Source organism: Cryptomeria japonica, chromosome 5 (assembly GCF_030272615.1).
Source record: "Cryptomeria japonica chromosome 5, Sugi_1.0, whole genome shotgun sequence".
Classification (NCBI taxonomy): Eukaryota; Viridiplantae; Streptophyta; class Pinopsida; order Cupressales; family Cupressaceae; genus Cryptomeria; species Cryptomeria japonica.
In genome coordinates, this window is record NC_081409.1 from 7,081,781 (window position 1) to 7,103,133 (window position 21,353).

General features: G+C 35.5%; 1 protein-coding gene across 5 annotated transcripts in view; it reads left to right on the forward strand.

Annotated features, from left to right (window-relative positions):
• Positions 1-1,979: 1,979 nt before the first annotated feature.
• LOC131077964 (serine/threonine-protein kinase BLUS1) overlaps positions 1,980-21,353 on the forward strand; it is a 121,703-nt gene continuing 102,329 nt past the window's right edge. For 3 of the 5 annotated variants that reach the window (XR_009113689.2, XM_058015570.2, XM_058015571.2), the window contains exons 1-8: positions 1,984-2,912; positions 6,776-7,030; positions 7,179-7,303; positions 7,592-7,636; positions 11,549-11,630; positions 11,939-12,007; positions 12,341-12,511; positions 12,677-12,742. Coding sequence is in view for 3 of the 5 variants with exons in the window: in XM_058015570.2 (XP_057871553.2) it covers positions 2,748-2,912; positions 6,776-7,030; positions 7,179-7,303; positions 7,592-7,636; positions 11,549-11,630; positions 11,939-12,007; positions 12,341-12,511; positions 12,677-12,742 (978 nt within the window). In the remaining 2 variants the exon portion in view is untranslated. Of the gene's footprint in view, positions 2,913-6,775; positions 7,031-7,178; positions 7,304-7,591; positions 7,637-11,548; positions 11,631-11,938; positions 12,008-12,340; positions 12,512-12,676; positions 12,743-21,353 lie in introns of all 5 variants that reach the window. The other 2 variants (XR_009113691.2, XM_058015572.2) reach the window with 1 other exon arrangement.

Here is a 21,353-nt window from a genome sequence, read left to right on the forward strand (position 1 = left end):
TGGTGGATGAAGACCCAAAATAACCTAGGAGAAGAAAAAAATAAGAGGTCTTAGAAAGGAAAGGCACCTCTACATTTGATTGTAGTTCCGTAATCAAATTTGGGGCAACAAAAAGGTGAGTCAAATTCAACACAAAAACCCCTAGATAAGATCATTTCAATTTTCTTAGAAAAGGATTGAATAAGGAATACTATACATAGATTGAAAGAAGTAGGGCTCTTTGTCAAATGGGGTGGGGGCTGGCCAACATATGGAAAGATGAAAATTTGGCATGGAAAACATTGGGATCTAATATTCAATTGAAAACACTGCCCAACGATTTTTTCCTATCAGAATTCCCATCACAAAATGATAGATGGTTAGTCCACAATCATGGACCCTATATGTTGGACGACATAGGAATTTCTTGGATATCTTTTTAAATATTGAGATTTAGTAACTATAATTTAACTCCTAAAATGCGCATTCATTCTTGAAATTTATAGAATTGTGAAGCTATCTTATGGTTGAATTATTTGATAGCCAATTATATTAAGCCAAAATAGAAGATTGAAAACAAGCACATAAAGATAGATAATTGTAAGAGGCAAATCTTAAAACTCTTTAAAAAAAAAATTGTTAATTAATTTAGAAGAAATATGTGACATTCGATTGTATTGTGTAGTATTTTCTTACTATAGTTCTTTATGGATTCATATTACTATGTTGACTAGAGATGCATTTACTTTCTTTAATGATTATATGGTTTATTATTCATCTAAAAGGAATATGTGATTTACAATTGGCTCCGTTATAGACTTATCATGTTGACTTAGCACAAGAGATGTTTTAAATTAATTGTGATGGATGTGAACATGATACAACTCTTGTAACATTGGATTCATCTTCAATTATTTTTTATGATTAAATTAACTTAAACTCTAGTTGTTATCACTTTGTTTACCAATACTCTTACATTTTATATCATTGAAAAATTACCTATAAATACATTAAAAAATTAATTACAAGCAAATACTTATTGCAATTACAAAACTATTGACATACCTATTAAACTTATACATATAATTATGAATACCATATTTAACAAAATTGTAAAATTTCTTTACAAAAATAAAAATCTTACCTAGAAATAATTTCAAATTCTTAATTTGCCGAAAAACATGAAATACGAGCACAACTACCGAGCACCAACATTTTAAACATCATGTCACCACTCTAACCTAGAATAATAATAAAAAAAAAGGTGATAGGGATAGAGACTATAACAAGGTGGGATTGATATGTACATGCCGAGTCACAAAGTCTCTAGTTTCTCCCTCCCACGAGACTATGCATCTAATGCTATATAAAGAAAATAGTTGCTTTTGGATATTAAAGTTGAACAATGCATGTTATAAATTTGTTTCGTTGAACTTAGAAACTATGTACATTATCTTACATAACATTTGCTAGAAGCTCTTTATCAAAAATTCATATTGTATTATCTAAATTATCCTCCTTTGTTGACTACTTCCTATTCACTATTTGTTCATTTTATTTTTATATTATTTAAATAATAATAATAACAATAATTCTACTTTGTCCCTTTGTTATATGTCACCCAATATTACGTAGTTGAAGCCTTTTATGTAGAAACCTCTACTCCATTGTTGTGAATCATTTGGTGAGACCCCATTGTACCGCGTAAAACCTAGCACTTTCTACCATTTTTTGAATTCCCTTTCCAACTCCCCTGCAATAAATTTTTTTAAAATTATATTTTCTCTATATACATCATTAAAAGAATGCAAGGTCGTTTCATTTCCAAAAGCTTTTAAAGTCAACACCCAATTTCTTCATTTATAGTTTAAAAAACTCAGTTTTATTAATTGTAAAATATTTAATTATTATTATAATTACGTGTAAAATTATGTTGCCTTCCATGTGCACAGGTCATTACATTCCTGTATGATATCGTCTGTGCAACTCTGCTACAAGCAAGAATCTTCGTGGGAGACATCGACGACGGAGATGACGCCAATTAAAGTCACGGGAGCACAGCAGCCCTCAGATTCGCTATAAACTTTCTCGATTTAAGGACTTCTTTCACTATTTATTTATTTTTCCCAGAAAGATTTTTTTGTTAAGCTCGATTTTTTTGTCTTCGAATTTGGGAAGATAAATTGCCAAAGCTTATTTGGTGGATTTAGCGGCGTGTGTTACCTTTTTGGTGTGTTTTTGGCGGTTTTGGGGTTAGCACAGTATTTGGGCTGAATTTAGAGGTTTTTCCCCAGGTGTTTTTGTTAAATTTGGAAGTTTTCTCACAATATTTTGGCTGAATTTGGAATTTTTTCGTAGTATTTGGGCTGGCTTTGGAGTTTAGTCCCAGCATTTGTATGACATTTGAAGTTTTTTGTGGTATCTGAATTAATACGGAGGTTTTTCACGGTATTTCGATCAATTTAGAACTTTTCCGCCGTCTTTGAGTTAAATTTAGACTTGTTTTGCGGCATCTAGGATCAGTTTTGAGGTTTTTCGCAGTATTTGGGTCGAATTTGAAGGTTTTCACATCATATTCATCAACTTGGAGCATTATCAGAGTGTTTGTGCTAAACTTGGATCCTTTTAGCTGTATCTGCGTTGAATTTGGATGTTTTCTGCGCTACTCAATCAGGAGTCTTTTTTAAACTGTATTTGGCCTGGGATTGGCTGTTTTTAAGGTTGATATAAAATCTTGTTAGGTTTGAATGAATTGAGGGGATTTTCTGATGAAAATGGGGAGGAAAAGTTACCCTGCATCGGATTCCGATTATAAGCTTCTTGAGGAGGTTGGATATGGAGCAAGTGCGACTGTGTACAGGGCAATTTGTTTGCCTTTCAATGAGGTTGTGGCTGTCAAATGCCTGGATCTTGACAGATGTAACAGTAATCTGGTAGGCGATTTCCTCAGCCTTCTGCCTGCCTCAATTTGCAAATTTTGATGTTTTTTGGGCATATGTAGTAATGGGATTTTAAGATAAATGAGGTCAGAACACCATTCAAGATGAAATTTGTACTGGATTTCTATTTCAGTCAATGCTATTTTATTTTCTGGACAATTTTGGTCAGAATTTTGTATTTATTGAAGTGCTAGAAAGTTAGAACAAGTTTTATGGTTTGACATCTTCTGTACAAGGTCAACAGAATTTAACATGGTGTGAGTCTTCTGGAATCGTCTGTGTGGAATTTTAGTTTACCGATGTTTTGGTTTTCTCTGCAAAAAGTCATTCAGAAACATAATTTTACATTTTTAAGTAGAAAAGAAACATAATTCAACATTTTTTTTGTTGAAGTCCATATGCTTTGAGAATGTTAATTTACCAGTCCTTGTCAAAAAGAATAAAATTCAAAGTAGCTTGTTGTGTTGATTTTTAAACAATTTTGGTTCAAGGGTGTACATAATTTCTCGCAATCGCAATCCTCATCAGGGAAAATCATTTTAAGGATCGAATGGGCTTTTACATGTACATGATTTCTAAAAGATATTATAACGCACAGTAATTAATATGCTAATATTTTGAAAGAACAAAGGCTTACTATTTGGCCTATTTTCGAAAATCTAATAACCTTGTAGATATGTTGTGCATAAGATGGCTGTTTATTTCTTATAAAATTTACATATCAGCAAATAGATTCTGTGAAAATTAGCCAATTGATGAAAAAGTAGATTAAAAATTGAAAAATGCCCTGGTTATGTTACCGAGTATTTCTTTGGCCATCTTATTTGTTTTGATTGGGCTAATAAAACCAGGGACCTCCATTATGTCATCTTTTTTCTTTTCTAGCTGAAGAAAACATTTTAAATTTTTAGAATCTACAAATTTTGCAAATCCTGCAGACTGGTCAACTACATTATGAACTACAGTGGATATAGTGACATGATATGTTAATAACTTATTTTAACCAGACAATACCAGAATGGTCGGTTGATAGCTAAAAGTTTTGTAGAAGGTGGAAGCACTGTGAAAACGTTATATAAAGGGCAAAACATAGACAAACATGTAATTAACAATCTGGAAATTAATAGGTGGCAAGTCATTATTCACTATCTTCATTTATCCTCCAAAACAATTGAAACGTTTAGTGCATCTGACAGATCCCAAATGGATCCTTTTGCTGTTGCTGCTGTAAATTCTTAATTAAACATACTATATTTTTGTAATTTTCCGGTGATGTTATAGAATAGACAGAAGTTTCAGAAAGGGATTGTTTCTTTTTGGGTTTTGATGTTATAAATAAAGTAATTGATAAATAGCAACAACTGTGAAATAAAACAGTAAACAATGTTCATATGTAAGAACACTTAAGCAATTTGAAAATACTGCAAATCATACTAGGCAAATAACCTAGTTTTGTATTCAGCAAGAATCCATACATTTATTTGGAGCTGTTCTCAATCTGGATTGATGCCAGATGGAGGAATATTACTGGCAACGAACAAGGAAGACCAAATAAGCTGAATACAACCCTTCAAGCCAACATACAAACAAGGCATGGTTGCAAAGGAGGCATGGAAGCTGCTGCAGATCACGTGCCAGCTGAAATAGACCAACCGCCCTGTTGAAACCCCCAATATGCACGCTGAATTTTCAGGACAAGAAGATGTGTCTTCTACCTCTGACAATCTTTGTGCAATCCTGGATAAATCCACTGTCAACTCCTGTTGAGGGCTACATCCCAGCAAGCTCAGACCTGGGGTTTGCGTCCCAGACCAAAATCACTCTTCCAGAGCAATTCCCAAATTCGCAAGTTTCAAAATGATCAAAGATGCTATCTATTAGGTTTTCATCTCCTTATAACTCCTTTCCCTTTGCAAGTCGAACCCTAAAGAATAATAAAGCTTGCGCTTTATAATTAAAGTGACACTTTCCCAATTATGGCATCAAACTATAGAAAAATATCACTTTATTGCGAATAAATAGCTTCAAGCATCCAAAAAGACTCTGGGAGGTGAGAATCATGTAGCAAAGTTCAAGACCTTTCCAACGAGCTATAACACATAGGCATATCAAACCAGATGAAGCCAAAAACCCCATATTACTCCGAAATGGCTATATACATAGCCTTATTTTAATTTATTTAATCGCTAACTTAGGAAATATTAAAATATATTAAAATATTTCCATAGATCCAATAATAGCCCAAAATAACCAACCAAACATGAATCTGACTTTGTCACCTATCTGTGATTGATGTCGGACAAGATGGGCCAACTAGCAGTCCCATCCCTAAAATCTAGGGATGCTCCTAGAAACTAGGAAACACACCCAATCTTCCTAAAACTGAAACCGTGGTATGGTCCCGTGGAACCTCCAATATGGAAACTGCCACACCCTCCTAAAAAGTAGGGAATCGCTCTAAAAGTAGGAACCTCTCTCCAAACACCTGTAACTGCTCAAAAGGATCCTGCTCTACTCCTTGGTCCCCCAGGTGGTCATTCAGTAAACTGCCAGTTCTCCCTAAAAAATAGGAGACCTCCCTAAAATGTAGGAATTGTCGTTTGAAGGTCCAAAACAGCTCATAGAGCCCCTGCAAAGCTCCATGACCCTCAGAATGAGTCCCCTAACCATGTCATTGACCTACGGGAACTCGAATGGTAGGTCAATCCTTGCTCATCTCATGTCATCTAGAAAAGGGGACATTACAGCATCATGCAGTCAAATACCTGAATACTCTGACTACAAAAGGACTTCTTTCAGTGAAAACAGGGGCTTTGTTGGCCCAATTGGACCCACACACAATCAATGAGCTTTCCTTGTCTCTGCTACTCGCTAGACCCCCTGTGACACCTGCAGTAGCTTCATCTCGGACATACTGACAATAAGGGGTTGAAAAAGACAGGATTAAGGGGGCCTATCTGTACACAAAAGTGGGCCTAGGGCCATCCAGGGATTGGCACAATTGCTGGCAATTAGGGGTCTGCTCAATCCCAGCATTGGTGAGGAGTTTGGCAGTGTTGTTACATTCTTGAAAGTATTGGGTGAAGAATATATCATTATCACACTTGCAAAGGACAAGAGCTTCTTCCAAGCGACTTCTGCATTTCCAATTCGGACAAAACATTCTATTCAAACCTGTGATCACAATCAAGGAATCATCTTCCACTATGAGTTTCTTGCAACTAGCCGGGGCAGCCAGGGAAAGCCCTTTAACCATTACTATCTGCTCAGCTTCAATATTGGTTTTGGAGCTGAGAAATAAAGAACCCCATTTAACCAACTGTCCTTGGGAGTCTCATAAAACACAATCTGCCCTGCAAGGCTGATATTCCCGTGCAAAGGTTTGTCAAAATTAATCATGAGAAACTTGTCAGGAGGTTTCATCCAATTTTGATTTTTTCAAGCAGCTTGCTTGATGTTACCCCATGAATGGATTTTTATGTAAATGTTTTTGTATTTTTCCGTGATGCAGGTGTTCAGCATGATCAATTCTTAATTTTCCTTACCAACTCTTCATTCTTCCATTACTGATAAAAATATTTATCTTTCTCACCCCTCTTCCCAACACACACACACACACATCATTTTGTTACTATTATCAAATCAAAATATATATTTCAAGTTTCCAACATAGAAATATGTGTGTTGTATATCCTGTTTGGAAATATATATCATTTCTTTCATTTATAGTCAAAGCAACATGATGCGACTAGTTAGCTATTGTAGTGCTGAAACCAAAATATATATTTTTTCATTTCTAGCTTTAGAACGCTCTGAAAACAAACAGGGACTAAGAAATTGTTATTATTTTTTTGCAGGATGACATTCGTCGTGAGGCTCAAACAATGAGCTTAATAGATCATCCAAATGTAATAAGGGCATATTGTTCGTTTGTTGTTGATCGCTACCTTTGGGTAGTAATGCCTTTTATGGCAGAAGGTTCCTGCCTGCACATTATGAAAATAGCTTATCCAGACGGATTTGAAGAATCTGTCATTGCTACAGTTTTGAAGGAAACACTTAAAGCTCTGGAATATCTTCATAGACATGGGCATATTCATCGAGATGTGAAGGTAATGGAACTTAAAATGGACACTACTGGATATTTATGAAATGATTACTGACTTTAATGAACAACTAGAAGCATCTTCAGTAACAAAAGTTCCATGATTTTTCTCAAAAAATGTCTTGGCTAGTTTAATATGTTTTAAATTTTTACAGGCTGGAAACATTCTTGTTGATAGTAGTGGTACAGTAAAGCTGGGTGACTTTGGTGTGTCAGCTTGCATGTTTGACACTGGTGACAGGCAGCGGTCAAGAAACACTTTTGTGGGAACACCATGTTGGTGTGTATACATTGTTCAACTGCTTTGGCTTTCACCTGCTGATAAAATTTATGGAAACATATGTTGTGTTTATCTTTAATTCTCAGAAAATTGTTTTTTCCCCTTATTTTATTACTTTTTAAGAGGCATACCAATAATGTTGTTTGTGTATTGGTCACCTATCAGATTCTTTGAAGGAAATCACTCTTTACTTAAAACCAATATTTGTAACTCTAATAGCATTAAATAGAGTTCATAGGATTAATGTGATTAATGTGATTAATGTGAAATATCATTTGTATTGTGTAGGATGGCACCTGAGGTCTTACAGCCAGGCGGTGGATATGATTTCAAGTAAGAACCTAATGTTACAGAAAGTATTTTGTTTGGAATTATAGTTCACACTCAGATTGAAGGTTTTAAAATTTGTTCATGATATCAAAATACATTAATGTGGAAGTTACAAATAGCTATTTAACCAAACCTGGTGATCCGTAAAGAGATAAAATTATAGGAATCAATAAAATGTGCTAATATACAATGCTACTTGTTAGGGAGAGAAAGTTATTGATCAAAGAAAGAAGAAAACATACTCCGACAAAAGAACTCAGATTTATCCTAGAAACCCCCAATATGATGGAAAAACCAAACTGAATGGTGGTGGAAAATGCCACACTACCTTTATTAAAGTAGCAAAATTACCAACTATAATAGACTACTTAGATGCAAGCTTCCCTTGCTCCTCTAATCATATTCTATTGTCTCAGATCTTTAATGAACAACTGAATCCTTCTTTACTCTTATCTCTTCTCTTTTCTTCACCTCCTTCCAAATGCTGGCATCTACCTCCTTTTAAATTTGTGCAAACTAGAAGGTTCCCCGGAGTCTTGGAAGCTTTTCCATATGCACCAGAAGGTGAAATAGTGCCTGTTTGGTTCATATTTCAAATTTCTTGGCTGTACAATCAAGAGTTGCTACATGTCTTGCACACTATCACAAATGTGGGCCCATCCTAAATGTTTCTTTTGACCAATCTCTTGATCAACCTTTTTTGTTATCTGTCTAATTAAGGAACTCACCTTTCTGTTCATAGAAATACACACCTCCTTTATTAGAGAGCTTTTGGTCCCCAGAAGCTTATATAATCTTAACCTGCGTATGTAGTATGTACCAACGTAACAACACTTTTTGTGTTGCAACTCCAATAGTTACAATCCTCTTGTGATACTCTTGGCACTTTTACAATGGCTGCAATGGGTTTGGAATGAAAACTTCCCCACATACAACTCAGTGGTACCAATTACATTTTGTATTACCATGCCTACAATTCTTTTGTATACCCAATGATGCTTATTTTCAAATCCCCAGTGATGCATTCCACGTGCAACAATATTTGTCTTTTGTAAGCCCTTATGCATGACAGTGATTATTATTTTTACAGATTTTTTTCTTGTACCAACTTCCTGTGACGAATTCAACATGCTATAGTGATTACCATGCCACAACATACTCTGCTGCTGTTCATGACCCTCGTTATAAATGGAGGTCATTTTACAATGCTTATAAAGCTATTGCAAAATTGTCTTTATAGTACAATGAAGGCCATACTTTTTAACAATGTTTACAATGAATTTTGGAAGACTTATTATCCTACAATTATTCACAAGCTACATTGGCAACAAGATTTTGCGCACAATACAATAATGAATTATGATCTGTTATGTTCTTGGTTGTCCTCATGTTCATCTGTGTTATGCTAAGTGCCTCCAGAACTCACCCATACAAGCAGATATTGTGTCCACGCTTTGCCATATCATCCAACAAATGAGATAAACTGCATGCTACAATGTCTATTTTGCTATGGAATGAAAATATGCATGCTTAAAAGATAAAGATAAAAGATTAAATTTATTAATGTCCAACAAATTGTTGTTTATAACTAGGTAAGATGGGTTCGGACTGCCTTAAGGCAACATCCGAATCCATATAGGACTGGGTCCTATCTTAAAGGGGTAGCGTGCCCCCAAGACAAGTCCGGCCCCATCCTCCACGCCACACTAAAAGCACCATGCCTCAATAAAGTAAATTGGCGCCAAAAAGGATTAAGGCCGACCTAGGATATATGGGTTAAAGACTCATATAAATAAAGGTAAATTGCAAACACATTTAATCACTTCATCTCTCATGCAATCAGCGAACTAGCTTTGCAACTAAAGGTGCGAAATTACTAAAGAGGATTGTGCGAACTTGTCCAAGAGGATATAAGGCATTTTGGTGCATACTTGAAGTATTTAGAAAGGCAGATTTGATATACAAAAAGGGATCAGATCTGGAGAAGCAAGCTAAGTATTGTATTTGTGCAATTAAGATTGAATACATAATCTGACCTGTGGGTCTTTAATGCTGGGTTTTTCCTCCTTGGAGGTTTTCCCAGGGTATTTGTGTTTGTCTCTTGCTTTCTTGGTTCATTCTTGAATTTACTTGATTATGGTTTACTAAATGACAACAAATAATTAAATGTTACAAATCTGATTACTGAACTAGGGCACAAATTTAACATGGTATCAGAGCTAAGGTGTCACTAACTTCAGATTTTAGTAAGTCATTTGTTGCATATAGTTGCTGTTTGTTTTCAGATTAAAATGTCAGGTTTGAGGGTTGAAGATAGACTTGATGGAGCCCTTGATTTTGCTGCTTGGAAAGTTCGTATTCTATTGATCCTTGAAGAGAATGATTTGCTGAAATTCGTAGAAGAAGAAAGACTGTCCCCTCCAGAAGATGCTGAAGAGCTGAAGCAGTTCAAGAAAGACTCCCTCAAGGCTAGGAAGATCATAATTGAATCTGTTTGTGAGAGATTGCATTGCATAGGTTTGCTTGCATTTGCATATTGTGCATGGGTACCTATCATGGCCTAGTAGCCGGGACCCATCTTGCATTGTTGATTAGAGTCTGCATTCCCCTAAGTTGCACTTAAGGGGGGGTGTTGGTGTAAATAGTTATTCATCATGGATATTATTACATTTTACTTAAGTTAACTTAGGATAATGCATCTCATTGTAGTTTGGATATGAGACACTTAGAGAAGTGTGCACACAGGGATGTAGCTTGTAGGAGAAATTCCACCTTTTGTGGTCTTATCTTGCTGTTACACTCCACATTCGGTGGGTCATCCTCCTCTTGTGGAATATTATATTATTTCTCCTACCTACCCCTACTTTTTCTTACCTACCCTTGTTTCTCATTGAGCCACATGTCATGATTGTGTGCTCACATATCCATATGGCCTTGCCTATATAAGCATACCCATATTCATTGTATTGGTTAATCTAGTTGATTATTTGCATATTGATGAGAGTACAGTTTTGTTCTTGTCATACTATTGTCTCTCTTTTGTGCTTTTCATTGTGCCCTTGATCTTGGCAAATTCTCACATTGTATCAGAGCCATTGGGGCTTCATTGATTGGTTTTGGGAGAGAGTTATTCATCTAAAGAAGAAGAAAACATGTTGCAACAAAAGAACTCAGATTTATCCTTGAAATCCTCAATATGAAGGAAAAACCAGACTAAATGGTAGTGGCGAATGCCATAATACCTTTATTAAAGTCGCAAAATTACCAAAGTGCAAAAAAATACTTGGATGCAAGCTTGCCTTGTTCCTTTAATGATATTCTATTGTCTCAAATCTTCTACGAACAACTGAATCGTCCTTTATTTTGACCTCTTCTCTATTCTCTCCTTCCGAATGCTAGCTTCTATCTTTTATTAAATTTGTGCAAACAGGAAGGTTCTCCCAAACGTTTTTTTAACCTATCTTACTGTTCACAGAAATACATCTCTATACATAAGTTTCATGATTTATATGGGTCACCTAGTTGATGATCATGAAATAAGATATAAATATAAGATGAAGCTCTTTAGGTGATCACTGCATTAAAAATTAGTGAGGATTTGACACCAAAATGACTAAAAAATGGCATGGCTTTGTATTAACATACATAGCTTCAGGAATCAACTGTGTGAATTTTTTTAGCTATGCATGTTAACGCTATGGTCTGTGTAAATCATATATCTACAATGGCTTTGTATTGATACAAGGATTATGCCAATTAATTCCTATGACCTATTTATATTGAGAAATTGTAGTTTGCTAGGTTTGTTCGCAAGTGTTCTTGGAATGGTCAAAAGAAATAAATGTTTGAATTTATACGGCACAGAAATTGAATGGGTGGTATATTTAATATGTACTTGCTTTTAAACTCTGACAGGGCTGACATATGGTCACTTGGAATAACAGCATTGGAACTGGCACATGGTCACGCTCCATTCTCCAAATATCCTCCAATGAAGGTGAATAATGCACTTTTATGTAATCTGAAAGTTCATATATTTGTATGTCATTTGAAGCTATTATTTGAACACTACAAAAAGTGAATAGAATGGAGACATGTGAAATTCCTTTTTCTACTGGATTTTTCTTTGGTCTTCGTTATGTAGGGGACAAGCTTTTTTAATTACTATTTTGAAACATTACCAGTATAAAGTTAGAATTGTTTTGTTATTTTTGGGCAACTTTTTAAGTTTATTTCTGAGCAACTTTTAATTCCATTCCTATTAAAATTATTTTTTCTGTACATTTTGTTTTATTCTTGTGCCAGGTTCTTCTTATGACAATTCAAAATGCACCACCCGGGCTTGATTATGACAGAGACAAGAAATTTTCAAAGGTATCCAACAATTTTAGTTTTTATAAATTGATTCTAATGCAGTGTTGTGTACGCTATTATTTATTTATTTATTTCCTCTGCACTGTCAAGATAGCATTACAGATTCCTTGTAATCATCAGGAAAAATAAAAAAACTGGTTGAAGAAATATCTTTTATGGTTGTTGTGATCTTATATTCTTTCTTTGCTTTGGAGAACAATGTCCAAAACTATGTGTAGGAATCATTTTAATTTCCTGGGCTGCTGTGGTTTTATTTAATGTAACTTACTTTAAAATTGTAAGTATCTAGTGTTAGAAAAAGATTCACTAATAGTGAAATTTGTTAAATGCCAGTCTTTCAAAGAAATGATTGCAATGTGCCTAGTGAAAGATCAAACAAAACGCCCAACAGCGGAGAAGCTGTTAAAGCATTCCTTCTTCAAGCAAGGAAAATCTCCAGAATATGTGGTGCGCAATCTTTTGCAAGGTCTTCCTCCCCTTTGGGATCGTGTCAGAGCTCTTCAAGTGAGTGTTGAGAAATTTTAAATGCTTTTAGGAAAACTGTTGTGCATGGATTTAATTCATTTGTTCTTTGTCTAAAGACTCTAAACAATTTAACAAGCTTTTGCAGGAATGTTCGTTTCTGTGTTCTCATAGTTTGCAAACATGTATTTTGTTTTACCTTAACAGCTTAAAGATTCAGCACAACTTGCTTTGAAGAAAATGCCTTCCGCAGAGCAAGAAGCATTATCACAGGTTTGAAAATGGGAATCTAATAATTGATTGTGATGGATAAAGTTTTTATATTGTAAAACTATGCAAGGGTTTGTCTTATAAATTATATGCTGTGATAGCATTTATGGAATGAGAGAGTTTATTCTTAAAGCCATAGACTTTCTGGAAGATTTTGCAATCTCAATGCTATCCTGGAATTTATTTTTGCAATAGTTTGTACTGTAATATAATCTGAATGTCTGCATGCAATTTCTGGTTTCTTTGAGATTGAGAACATTGTTACTCTATACAATTTATTAAATTTTCTCTATTCTTTCTTTCATGAATAAAATCTCATTGGTTTCTGCTCCTGAACTAACTGCTAATGGAATTGAAGTCAATTTTAGGTCTACACCTTTGATATACCTGTGGTTTAGGAGAAATATCATCTAGAGGCTGACACACTAGTAACTATAATGGAGTATAAGAAGAGCCGAGCCTTCATCTTTCAAAGGAACTAACTACAACACTAGTTTCAGATTGATCATTGGCAACTTGCTGGTTAGGGTTACAATCAAAGAAATGTTTTGTTTCTTTTATATTAACATCTCAACTGACTATGACTTTGTTAGTGGAAATATTATCAGTGCTTTCATTTGTCTCTTGTGAGACAACACAAAACAGAATAGCATGCGAGGTAAAACTGCATTTGAAATTATACGGGGAAGTTTTTAAGATTGAAATAAACCAAACTAAATTCACTCTAGCCTAAAACTATAGACAAGATATGTGGGTATGCATACTATACAAGATTTTATTGAGGGTTTTTTTTTGCATAAATGAAAGTGATTGAGTGCCAATGTTTTTGGCATTGGATACATATCCTAGATTGTCAACAATCAAGCCTTGTAGATGAGATTTTCAGACGTGGAAAAGAAACTATCGAAACACAAACAAACATGACGACTACTACTAACTAAAATAGAGACTAGTAGTTTGCTGCAAACAAGGTTTGAAGGAATACCAGTTTGAACAACACACAATTTTAGGAATTGAAAGGCTATGTTGCATGCATAGGTACAGCCTAGATAGGCACATGATATCATTACAAAACTTGACTCAATATGATCTAATTTTGATTTAAATCATGAAATTACAAAGTAAAACAATAATTTCAGCTTGGGTAACAAATTCTGCACCATAAGCATAGGGTTAACTTCCATTAAGAATATCTTGTGCCCAAGGCACTTATTTATAGGTTACATTGCACAGCTTTTAGGGGTTTTGAGAATAGTAGTTAAATATCTTGAAAGTAAAAGTTTTAGGTCATCCTCTCCAAAAGCTGCAGAAAAGTAGAAAGAAAGAAATCTATCTGAAACAACTTATAAAATACAACTAACTAAAGTGGCCTAGAAATAGGCTCTCATCTCATCTCATCTTATCTTATCTTATCTCATCTCAATCATTGTTTAGAAATAAAAAACCGGAAAAAGCCACTGCCAAATATGGCCACTACTAAAAGTAGCAATTCGTAGATGAGCATTCTAAATTTTTGAAGTGGCATTGTATCTAGTGAATACTAAAACCGTAGCTTGACGGTATGCCAAACATTTGAATTTGAAACTCTATTTGTCTGTTCTGATTAGAAAACTGTAAGGGTTTTGACAAGGTTGGAAATAGTGGTTGAATACTCTTTTATTCCTCATTGAAGACCTTTGTTCTTGCTGTCTTAAGTATTCATAAACACTGATATAAGTTCAAGGATGGGGGTATGGTAAAGCATGCAGCATATATATCTTTTATCAATCAAAGATCTGCAAAGCTGTAATAAACTGTTTACATCATTATTGGAGGTTGGAAACTCCTTGCCACTACAAGCCCAAGCACCGATTTTGGTCATGTTTTGTCAATCCAGCTTATACAAATTGCTCAACTTGTTACTTGAACACCATTCACTTACTAGGTGTGCCTATGGGATGCATATAACACTTTTACCACTTGGCAAAGATAACATAGACAACCCGCTTACACTATCCCTGCCACTTTTGTTGGACATGTTAAAGCTTTGAAACGCTAGTTACAACTAAGGCATGTGCATCTCTCACCATTGCCACTTTATGAAAAACCTCTAAAATGGCAATTATAGAATAGGGTTGTGCTTTGTCTAATTTTGCCGAGTTTTTCACTTGCCTTAAAACATTAAAATGTTAATGATGTTTCAAGTGCAAGGCTCCTTTACATTTCCCACTTTTTATCAAATGAAGACAACTTTGGAAGGCTAAGTTACACTAAGTGCGTGCTTATGCTACTCTTGCCATGTTTTTATCATATGAGTAGGGATTTTCTTATAGCCAAGCTACTCCTAAAATATACCTAGCTATTGTTGCCACTTTTGGGTGGAAATTTTGATCACTTTTGCCAATTTTCCTCGGAATGCAGGGACAGGGGAGGGACATCCCCTTGCTGCACTGCCGCCACCATCGGTTCTCTGGGGATTGCAGAGACACCTGGGGATGCCTAGGCATCCCTCAACCGTCTTGGGAACACGTAGGCATCCCCCATCTTGGGCTGACAAACAGTCAACAAAAATAAAAAAAATCTTTTTTTATTGATTATTGTGCCAATGGTCGAATCCTAATGGGAAGTGGGCCCCCTCCATGCCCTCTAAACTCAAACCCAAAAAAATCCTTACATTCACTCACAATTTCTTATCTTGAGCTAGGTTGAAGAGGAGCTGCAAGGGCAAGAGAGGTGAGGAGTGTGACTGGAATGCTGCAAGTGGAAGAGAGGTGAGAAGGAGCAAGAAGAAGAGGAAGAAAAGGATCCTACACCAAGTTGGAAGGATTTATCTATCACAAGGTAGGATTCTATGATTGATTTTTCAATTTTTTTTGGTAAGTTTCAACTTTCTTTTTCAAAATATAATTTTCATAGATTCATTGCAATGTTGATTGTTGATTGTTCATATTGTAATCAAGATTCAACATTGAAAATTTAAATTTTATTTTCAGATTTGTCGAACTAGGCTGAAACTTATAAAATTTGAATTTATATTGTTTATTGCAGTGTCACAATGTGCTCTCATGGCATAGTGAATCTGAATATGCACTTGAGGTTGAGGGGGTGACCATGGGGCTGACCCTGAACTTGAAACCCAAACTAGTTCCATGGCAAGTGTAGCTGCAAGTATAGAGTGCCCCTTTGCTTTACTGGCAGAGTATGGTAAGGGTCCTTTTGATCGTAAGTCTCCTCTCATACAGTTTGCAGCAAAATTACTAAGCAGGCTAGAGACTTCTGGTGGCACAAGTGGAAGTGCCACTCTTGTGATCTACAATGTTATGGCAGCATTACTAGAGTTAATGAACACCTTTTTGTTCGAGGGAAAGGTGTGGATACATGTCCTTTTTTAGTGCACGCGGCAAACCTCAAATACAAAGTTGAGATAAACAAGCTATGGGGTGTTCTTGATGTTAGTGCAGCTACACCTATGCCTATTACTTTGTCTCATAGGATTCAAGTTTAGTAGAGCCAGCCACAAAGTTCTAGTCATACTTTGTAGACGAGAGTAGGAGTGATGCCGGGTTCTTCCAATTCCCATGTAGGAGAAGGTAGGAGGAAACACAAATTGACAAGTAACCCATAGCTGATTTGTTCAATGTGCAGCTTAAGGATGATATAGATGATGCCATTGGCAACAAGCTATGGGGTGTTCTTGATGTTAGTGCAGCTACACCTATGCCTATTACTTTGTCTCATAGGATTCAAGTTTAGTAGAGCCAGCCACATAGTTCTAGTCATAATTTGTAGACGAGAGTAGGAGTGATGCTGGGTTCTTCCAATTCCCATGTAGGAGAAGGTAGGAGGAAACACAAATTGACAAGTAACCCATAGCTGATTTGTTCAATGTGCAGCTTAAGGATGATATAGATGATGCCATTGGCAAGTTCTCCCATTTCATGTAGCTCGATCTCCTTATTATCAGGAGATGATGTCAATGGTAGCAAGGGGAGGAACATCATATGTGTCACTAGGTGAGATACAATTGAGGACCAAGATCTTGTATAAGAATTTTTCCATGATCAATGTGTTGATGGAGAAAATGAAGGAATGTTGGGTGAAGAATGGATGTAGTACGGAGTCATGGATGGATGGACGAACATTAGGCATTATCCACTCATCAATATCATGGTTACATGTATAGAGGGCCCATATTTTCTTAAGGTAGTTGATTGTTGAGGGCATTGCAAAGATGGTCATTTTTAGTTTTAGGTCCTCAAGGATTCTATTGAAGAGGTTGGGTCACAAAATGTGGTCCAAGTAGTGACAATTGACATATGTGCAAAGCTGCAGGAAACTTGTTGAGGCAGCTTATAGACATATTTGGTGGACTCCATGCTTTGTGCATGTCATGAACAATGTACTCAAGGACATGGGAAGATTGAGTGGATTAGAGTAGTTGTCAATGATGCTAGAGATGTGTAGAGGTTTATTTGCAACCACCATGCATCACATGCATGTTGAAGATAGCTTCGGGAAGACAAACCAGAAGATGTCAAGTAGGATTCCTCCCTAGCTAAGAGGGAGTGTTGATTTTATTGTAGCCGTGGTCGGAATCCACATGCCTACATAAATAACACAAAGCTTGTGATTATATTGATAATAATTATACTGATAATATAATTATTATATTATTAGTTGTGAGATAATTTAATTATATTATGTTAAATATAATTATATTAGTCATTGTGATAATATAATTATAGTTATAATTATTAATAATACAATAATATATTAATATTATATTAATATATAATCATTAATATTTAATTATTTAATATTATAATAAAGTATGGTGTGTCTTGGTGAAAGGGCACCTCTTGCATATATATTATGAGATGTGTGATCTCATTGAGTGTAGAAGATAATAATAATAATAATAATAATAAAAAGAATTTAAAGGCAATACCTGGGACTTTAACATGGTATCAGAGCCAGCGAATATTTCGAACATTTGCTTCCTATTTCTTGCCCGTTGAAATTAATGATGCAAAGATTGTGTGAGCATTGCTGGTAATGATACAGGATGGTGACATTTGATGTACACAGTATTGTACATATATTATACAGTGTATATGCAGAAGTGAACCTACAGCTGATACAGTGTAATACTCAGAATGTATACATCATAAGTAAACATTTATATATCCGCAATCCAGCATACAGATATATAAATACGGTTTGAGTATGCAGCAATTCCAAACAGAGACAAGAACAACAATTTGCACAGTCGAAAGATTGAAGAGTTTGTATCATCAAATAATCTATAAGGCCTTTGTTTAGTATTACCAGGAGTTGGCGACGTAAGAAGAAATAGTGCGATTTTATTTTAATAATGGTGTGATTCAAACTGAAGATTTAAATCTTATCAAATCGACTTCCATTCAGATCAGAATACATAGTGATTGTGTCACATATTAAAAATATTAATATCGTGTTAGTTTGTTACGGAGCCGATATGTTTAGTCAACATTTGAAGACAGCGATTCCATAATACAAGGACAATTGTCACTGAGCATTATTGATAACAGTACGTGGTAAGGAACATATATTATATATCTGTCTGATAGGAGTCATCATCAAACAGCAATCGTGTGAAGAGCAGCTGTTATAAGAACATCGACCATGTATACGGAAGACAAAAGTCTTTGTTCAGAGCGGCCATTGTTTTTATTCAAATCAGCGACTGCATTCTATAAGACAAGAGTAGGTGTGATATTACACAATGGTCTGTAGAAAGAACTGAATTGAAGTATATTCTATCACATTTACAAAAGGCAACGTGATTGAAGACGCAAATATCTCCTTGAGCATACTTATCGAATACTTTCCTGAACCATAGCGATCTTGTATAATGAAGTAACCGCGTAGCCAATACAGACAACGCATAAGAAGACTTGTTCCACGGGAGATAGGGAGGCTCGATGATATAATAAAATTGAAAGATATAATTTAAAATTAGTTGTCATTCAAATCGACACACACAAAAAAGAGGGAAATACATGGCGGCAGGATCTTCTAGATTAATCATGATCGAAGGAAGATGTACTTGAATAAAGTCAAAATGTGTTGTGAACGCATCGTATTACATATGTGTTGACGTGTATTTTGTACACTATCAAACACAGAATAAAATACCTAAAGGTACCTTATCCTCTCTTGAGTAAAGCCTCCGAATGCTGAAGATGTCGCGAAAAAGGATCAATCAGGATGACTTCAAGGTTCTTGTATGTAGGGTCTCTACGTGTGGATAAGCTCTTTGTGGTATGATGTGATTTGCTGGAATCACAAGGGGACTTACATTTGATGCCTGAACTTCTGATTTGCTTTGAATATTGCTGGAACATAGGATTTTCACTAGCTTAGATTTGAAAAAAGGAAAAAAGACGAGGGCGAGGAGAGGATCTAATCCTAACACTAAGAATGTAAGAGCAATGAATGATCTTTGATGAAATTCTAACTAAGTCTTGTTTTGACATCATAGGAACATCTCCACAAGGTTAGTGCGATCTTCGAAGGAAAGCTTTATGATGTTCAAATCATCACTGCAGGCATAGACACCATCAGGTTGATGCATATCGATGAAGAAGCAACAATTGAAGTTAAGCTTAAGCTGAATGATTCCAGTTGACTACGCAAGGCAAGTCTGCAATCAACAAACTGCTAGTAGTATGGATATACGAATTTCACCATCAATCAAGCACATTTCTTCCACTCATCTAATCATAAAATCAAACATGAGAAGTATAAAGACCATGCAAATTGTCGAATCGACCCATAAATTTCACCATTTCTTCAATGAAGTTACAAGTCTTTTACAACAACATCTTGGCAACAATCTTTGCCTTCTCTCTCTACTCTACTCTAATTACTATTCTCTCTCTATCTTCTAACTGCTTCCAACTATTCCTAACTATTTTAACTATTGCTAATTACCTTTACAAAATGAAATTCCAGGGCTTATATAGTGCCCTCAATACAATTCGATGGCTTCGATCAATTCGAGATCAATGGCCAAGATTCAACAATGAAAACCCTAATTAGGGTTTGTTACAACCATTACATAACATTTAATGCTCGACCAATGATAAAATTGTATTGCTTGGACACATGTCCTCTCTGGAAAAATCGACCAATGGATAGCCGGGGTAGGTACATCGGAGTTTGTGCCACCTTCCATGAGTTAGGTACATTGAATCTGGAAATGCTGAGGTGGACCACACTGATTGGAGAAGTGATGACTAGGATGCCACCTCGTCTGACACTTGTAACTTGGTAGATATTCAACTTGATGTTGTTGAGAAGCTAGCTTTAATTAATTCATCTAGAACTATTTGCTTCCTCAACGAACCCTTGTTCTAACTTCTTGTGTCCTTGATTTGCAGGATGATGATGTACCTCGCCTTGGAATGCTGGATTGGAAGAGGTCGCCCTTGATGATGATAGTCCAAAGAAGGCCGTCCTTGTCGATGCTAGGATGGATCGAAGAAGGTCGTCCTTGTCCTCGCTTGATCGTCCTTGTCCTTGCTTGATCGTCCTGGAGGAGACCGTCCTTGATCTGGCTTGATTTTCCTTGAGGAGAGTCTTCCAACTTGTAGATCTTTCGAGCTTGGAGTTGCCATCTTGATACCTACACAACATTTCAAAATTAGTAACATGTTTTGCAACGTGGAAATATAGACTAGAAAGAGGATTTAAGTTTTAAATGAGGAAACCTCATGATAAATCTTTGAATTATCATTTCCTAAATTTAACTAAGCCACTTGAAATTGAAAATTGAAAATTCAAAATTGAGACTAGGAGAATCTCGCCATACCTCCACTTGAGAACTAAATCTAAGAAAAGATGCAAAATTAAGCAAGTTTGCTAGGCAAAATGTGGATCGTAGTCCTCAAAATGTGCTTCTTTTATCAACTTCACCACCTCTAGCCTTCAATATGAATTTCGCCCTTCTTAGTCTCCACTCCTGGTAGAAATTCGCTCCTTCAAATTGCTCTTCCAAATCGCACTTGAAATGATGAGTGAATGATTTGAATAATGAAAAAACATGCCTCAAATATATAGAGCGCTCACCATTTTATTTTCACAAAGGCCGACTTTTAGAAATAAGGCAAATAATAAGCAAATTTAAATAAAATGGAGGCCGACTTTATAAAAATATAAAAATATAACCCCAAGCGCTCTCCCTTTTTATTTAATTTAATAATTAATCAATTTAAATGCCTTTGTATTTAATAATTTCAATTTTTAAAAAGGCCCAATCAATTATTAAATGCCTTATGCGCTATTTTTCAAATGCCATTTTAATCAAATAATTCAAAGTTTTTATCGAATTTTAGCATTTAATGTATTTCAACATTTATTGGCACCAAAACATGAGAGATGTAAGGGATACAAACCACATCGCTCTGGTCCCTGGGAGAGGGACAGGAGCGATTATACATTTAGGTCCTCCATCTTGCATTTTTCACGTTTGAAACTTCATCTCCTACGTCCAAACTGGGATCTTCATTCGTAACTTTGAGTTTGATCAATTCAATCTTTGGAATGAATGCTCCTTAGAACCATTTTCGCCCTGGTCCTTGAGTGAGGGACA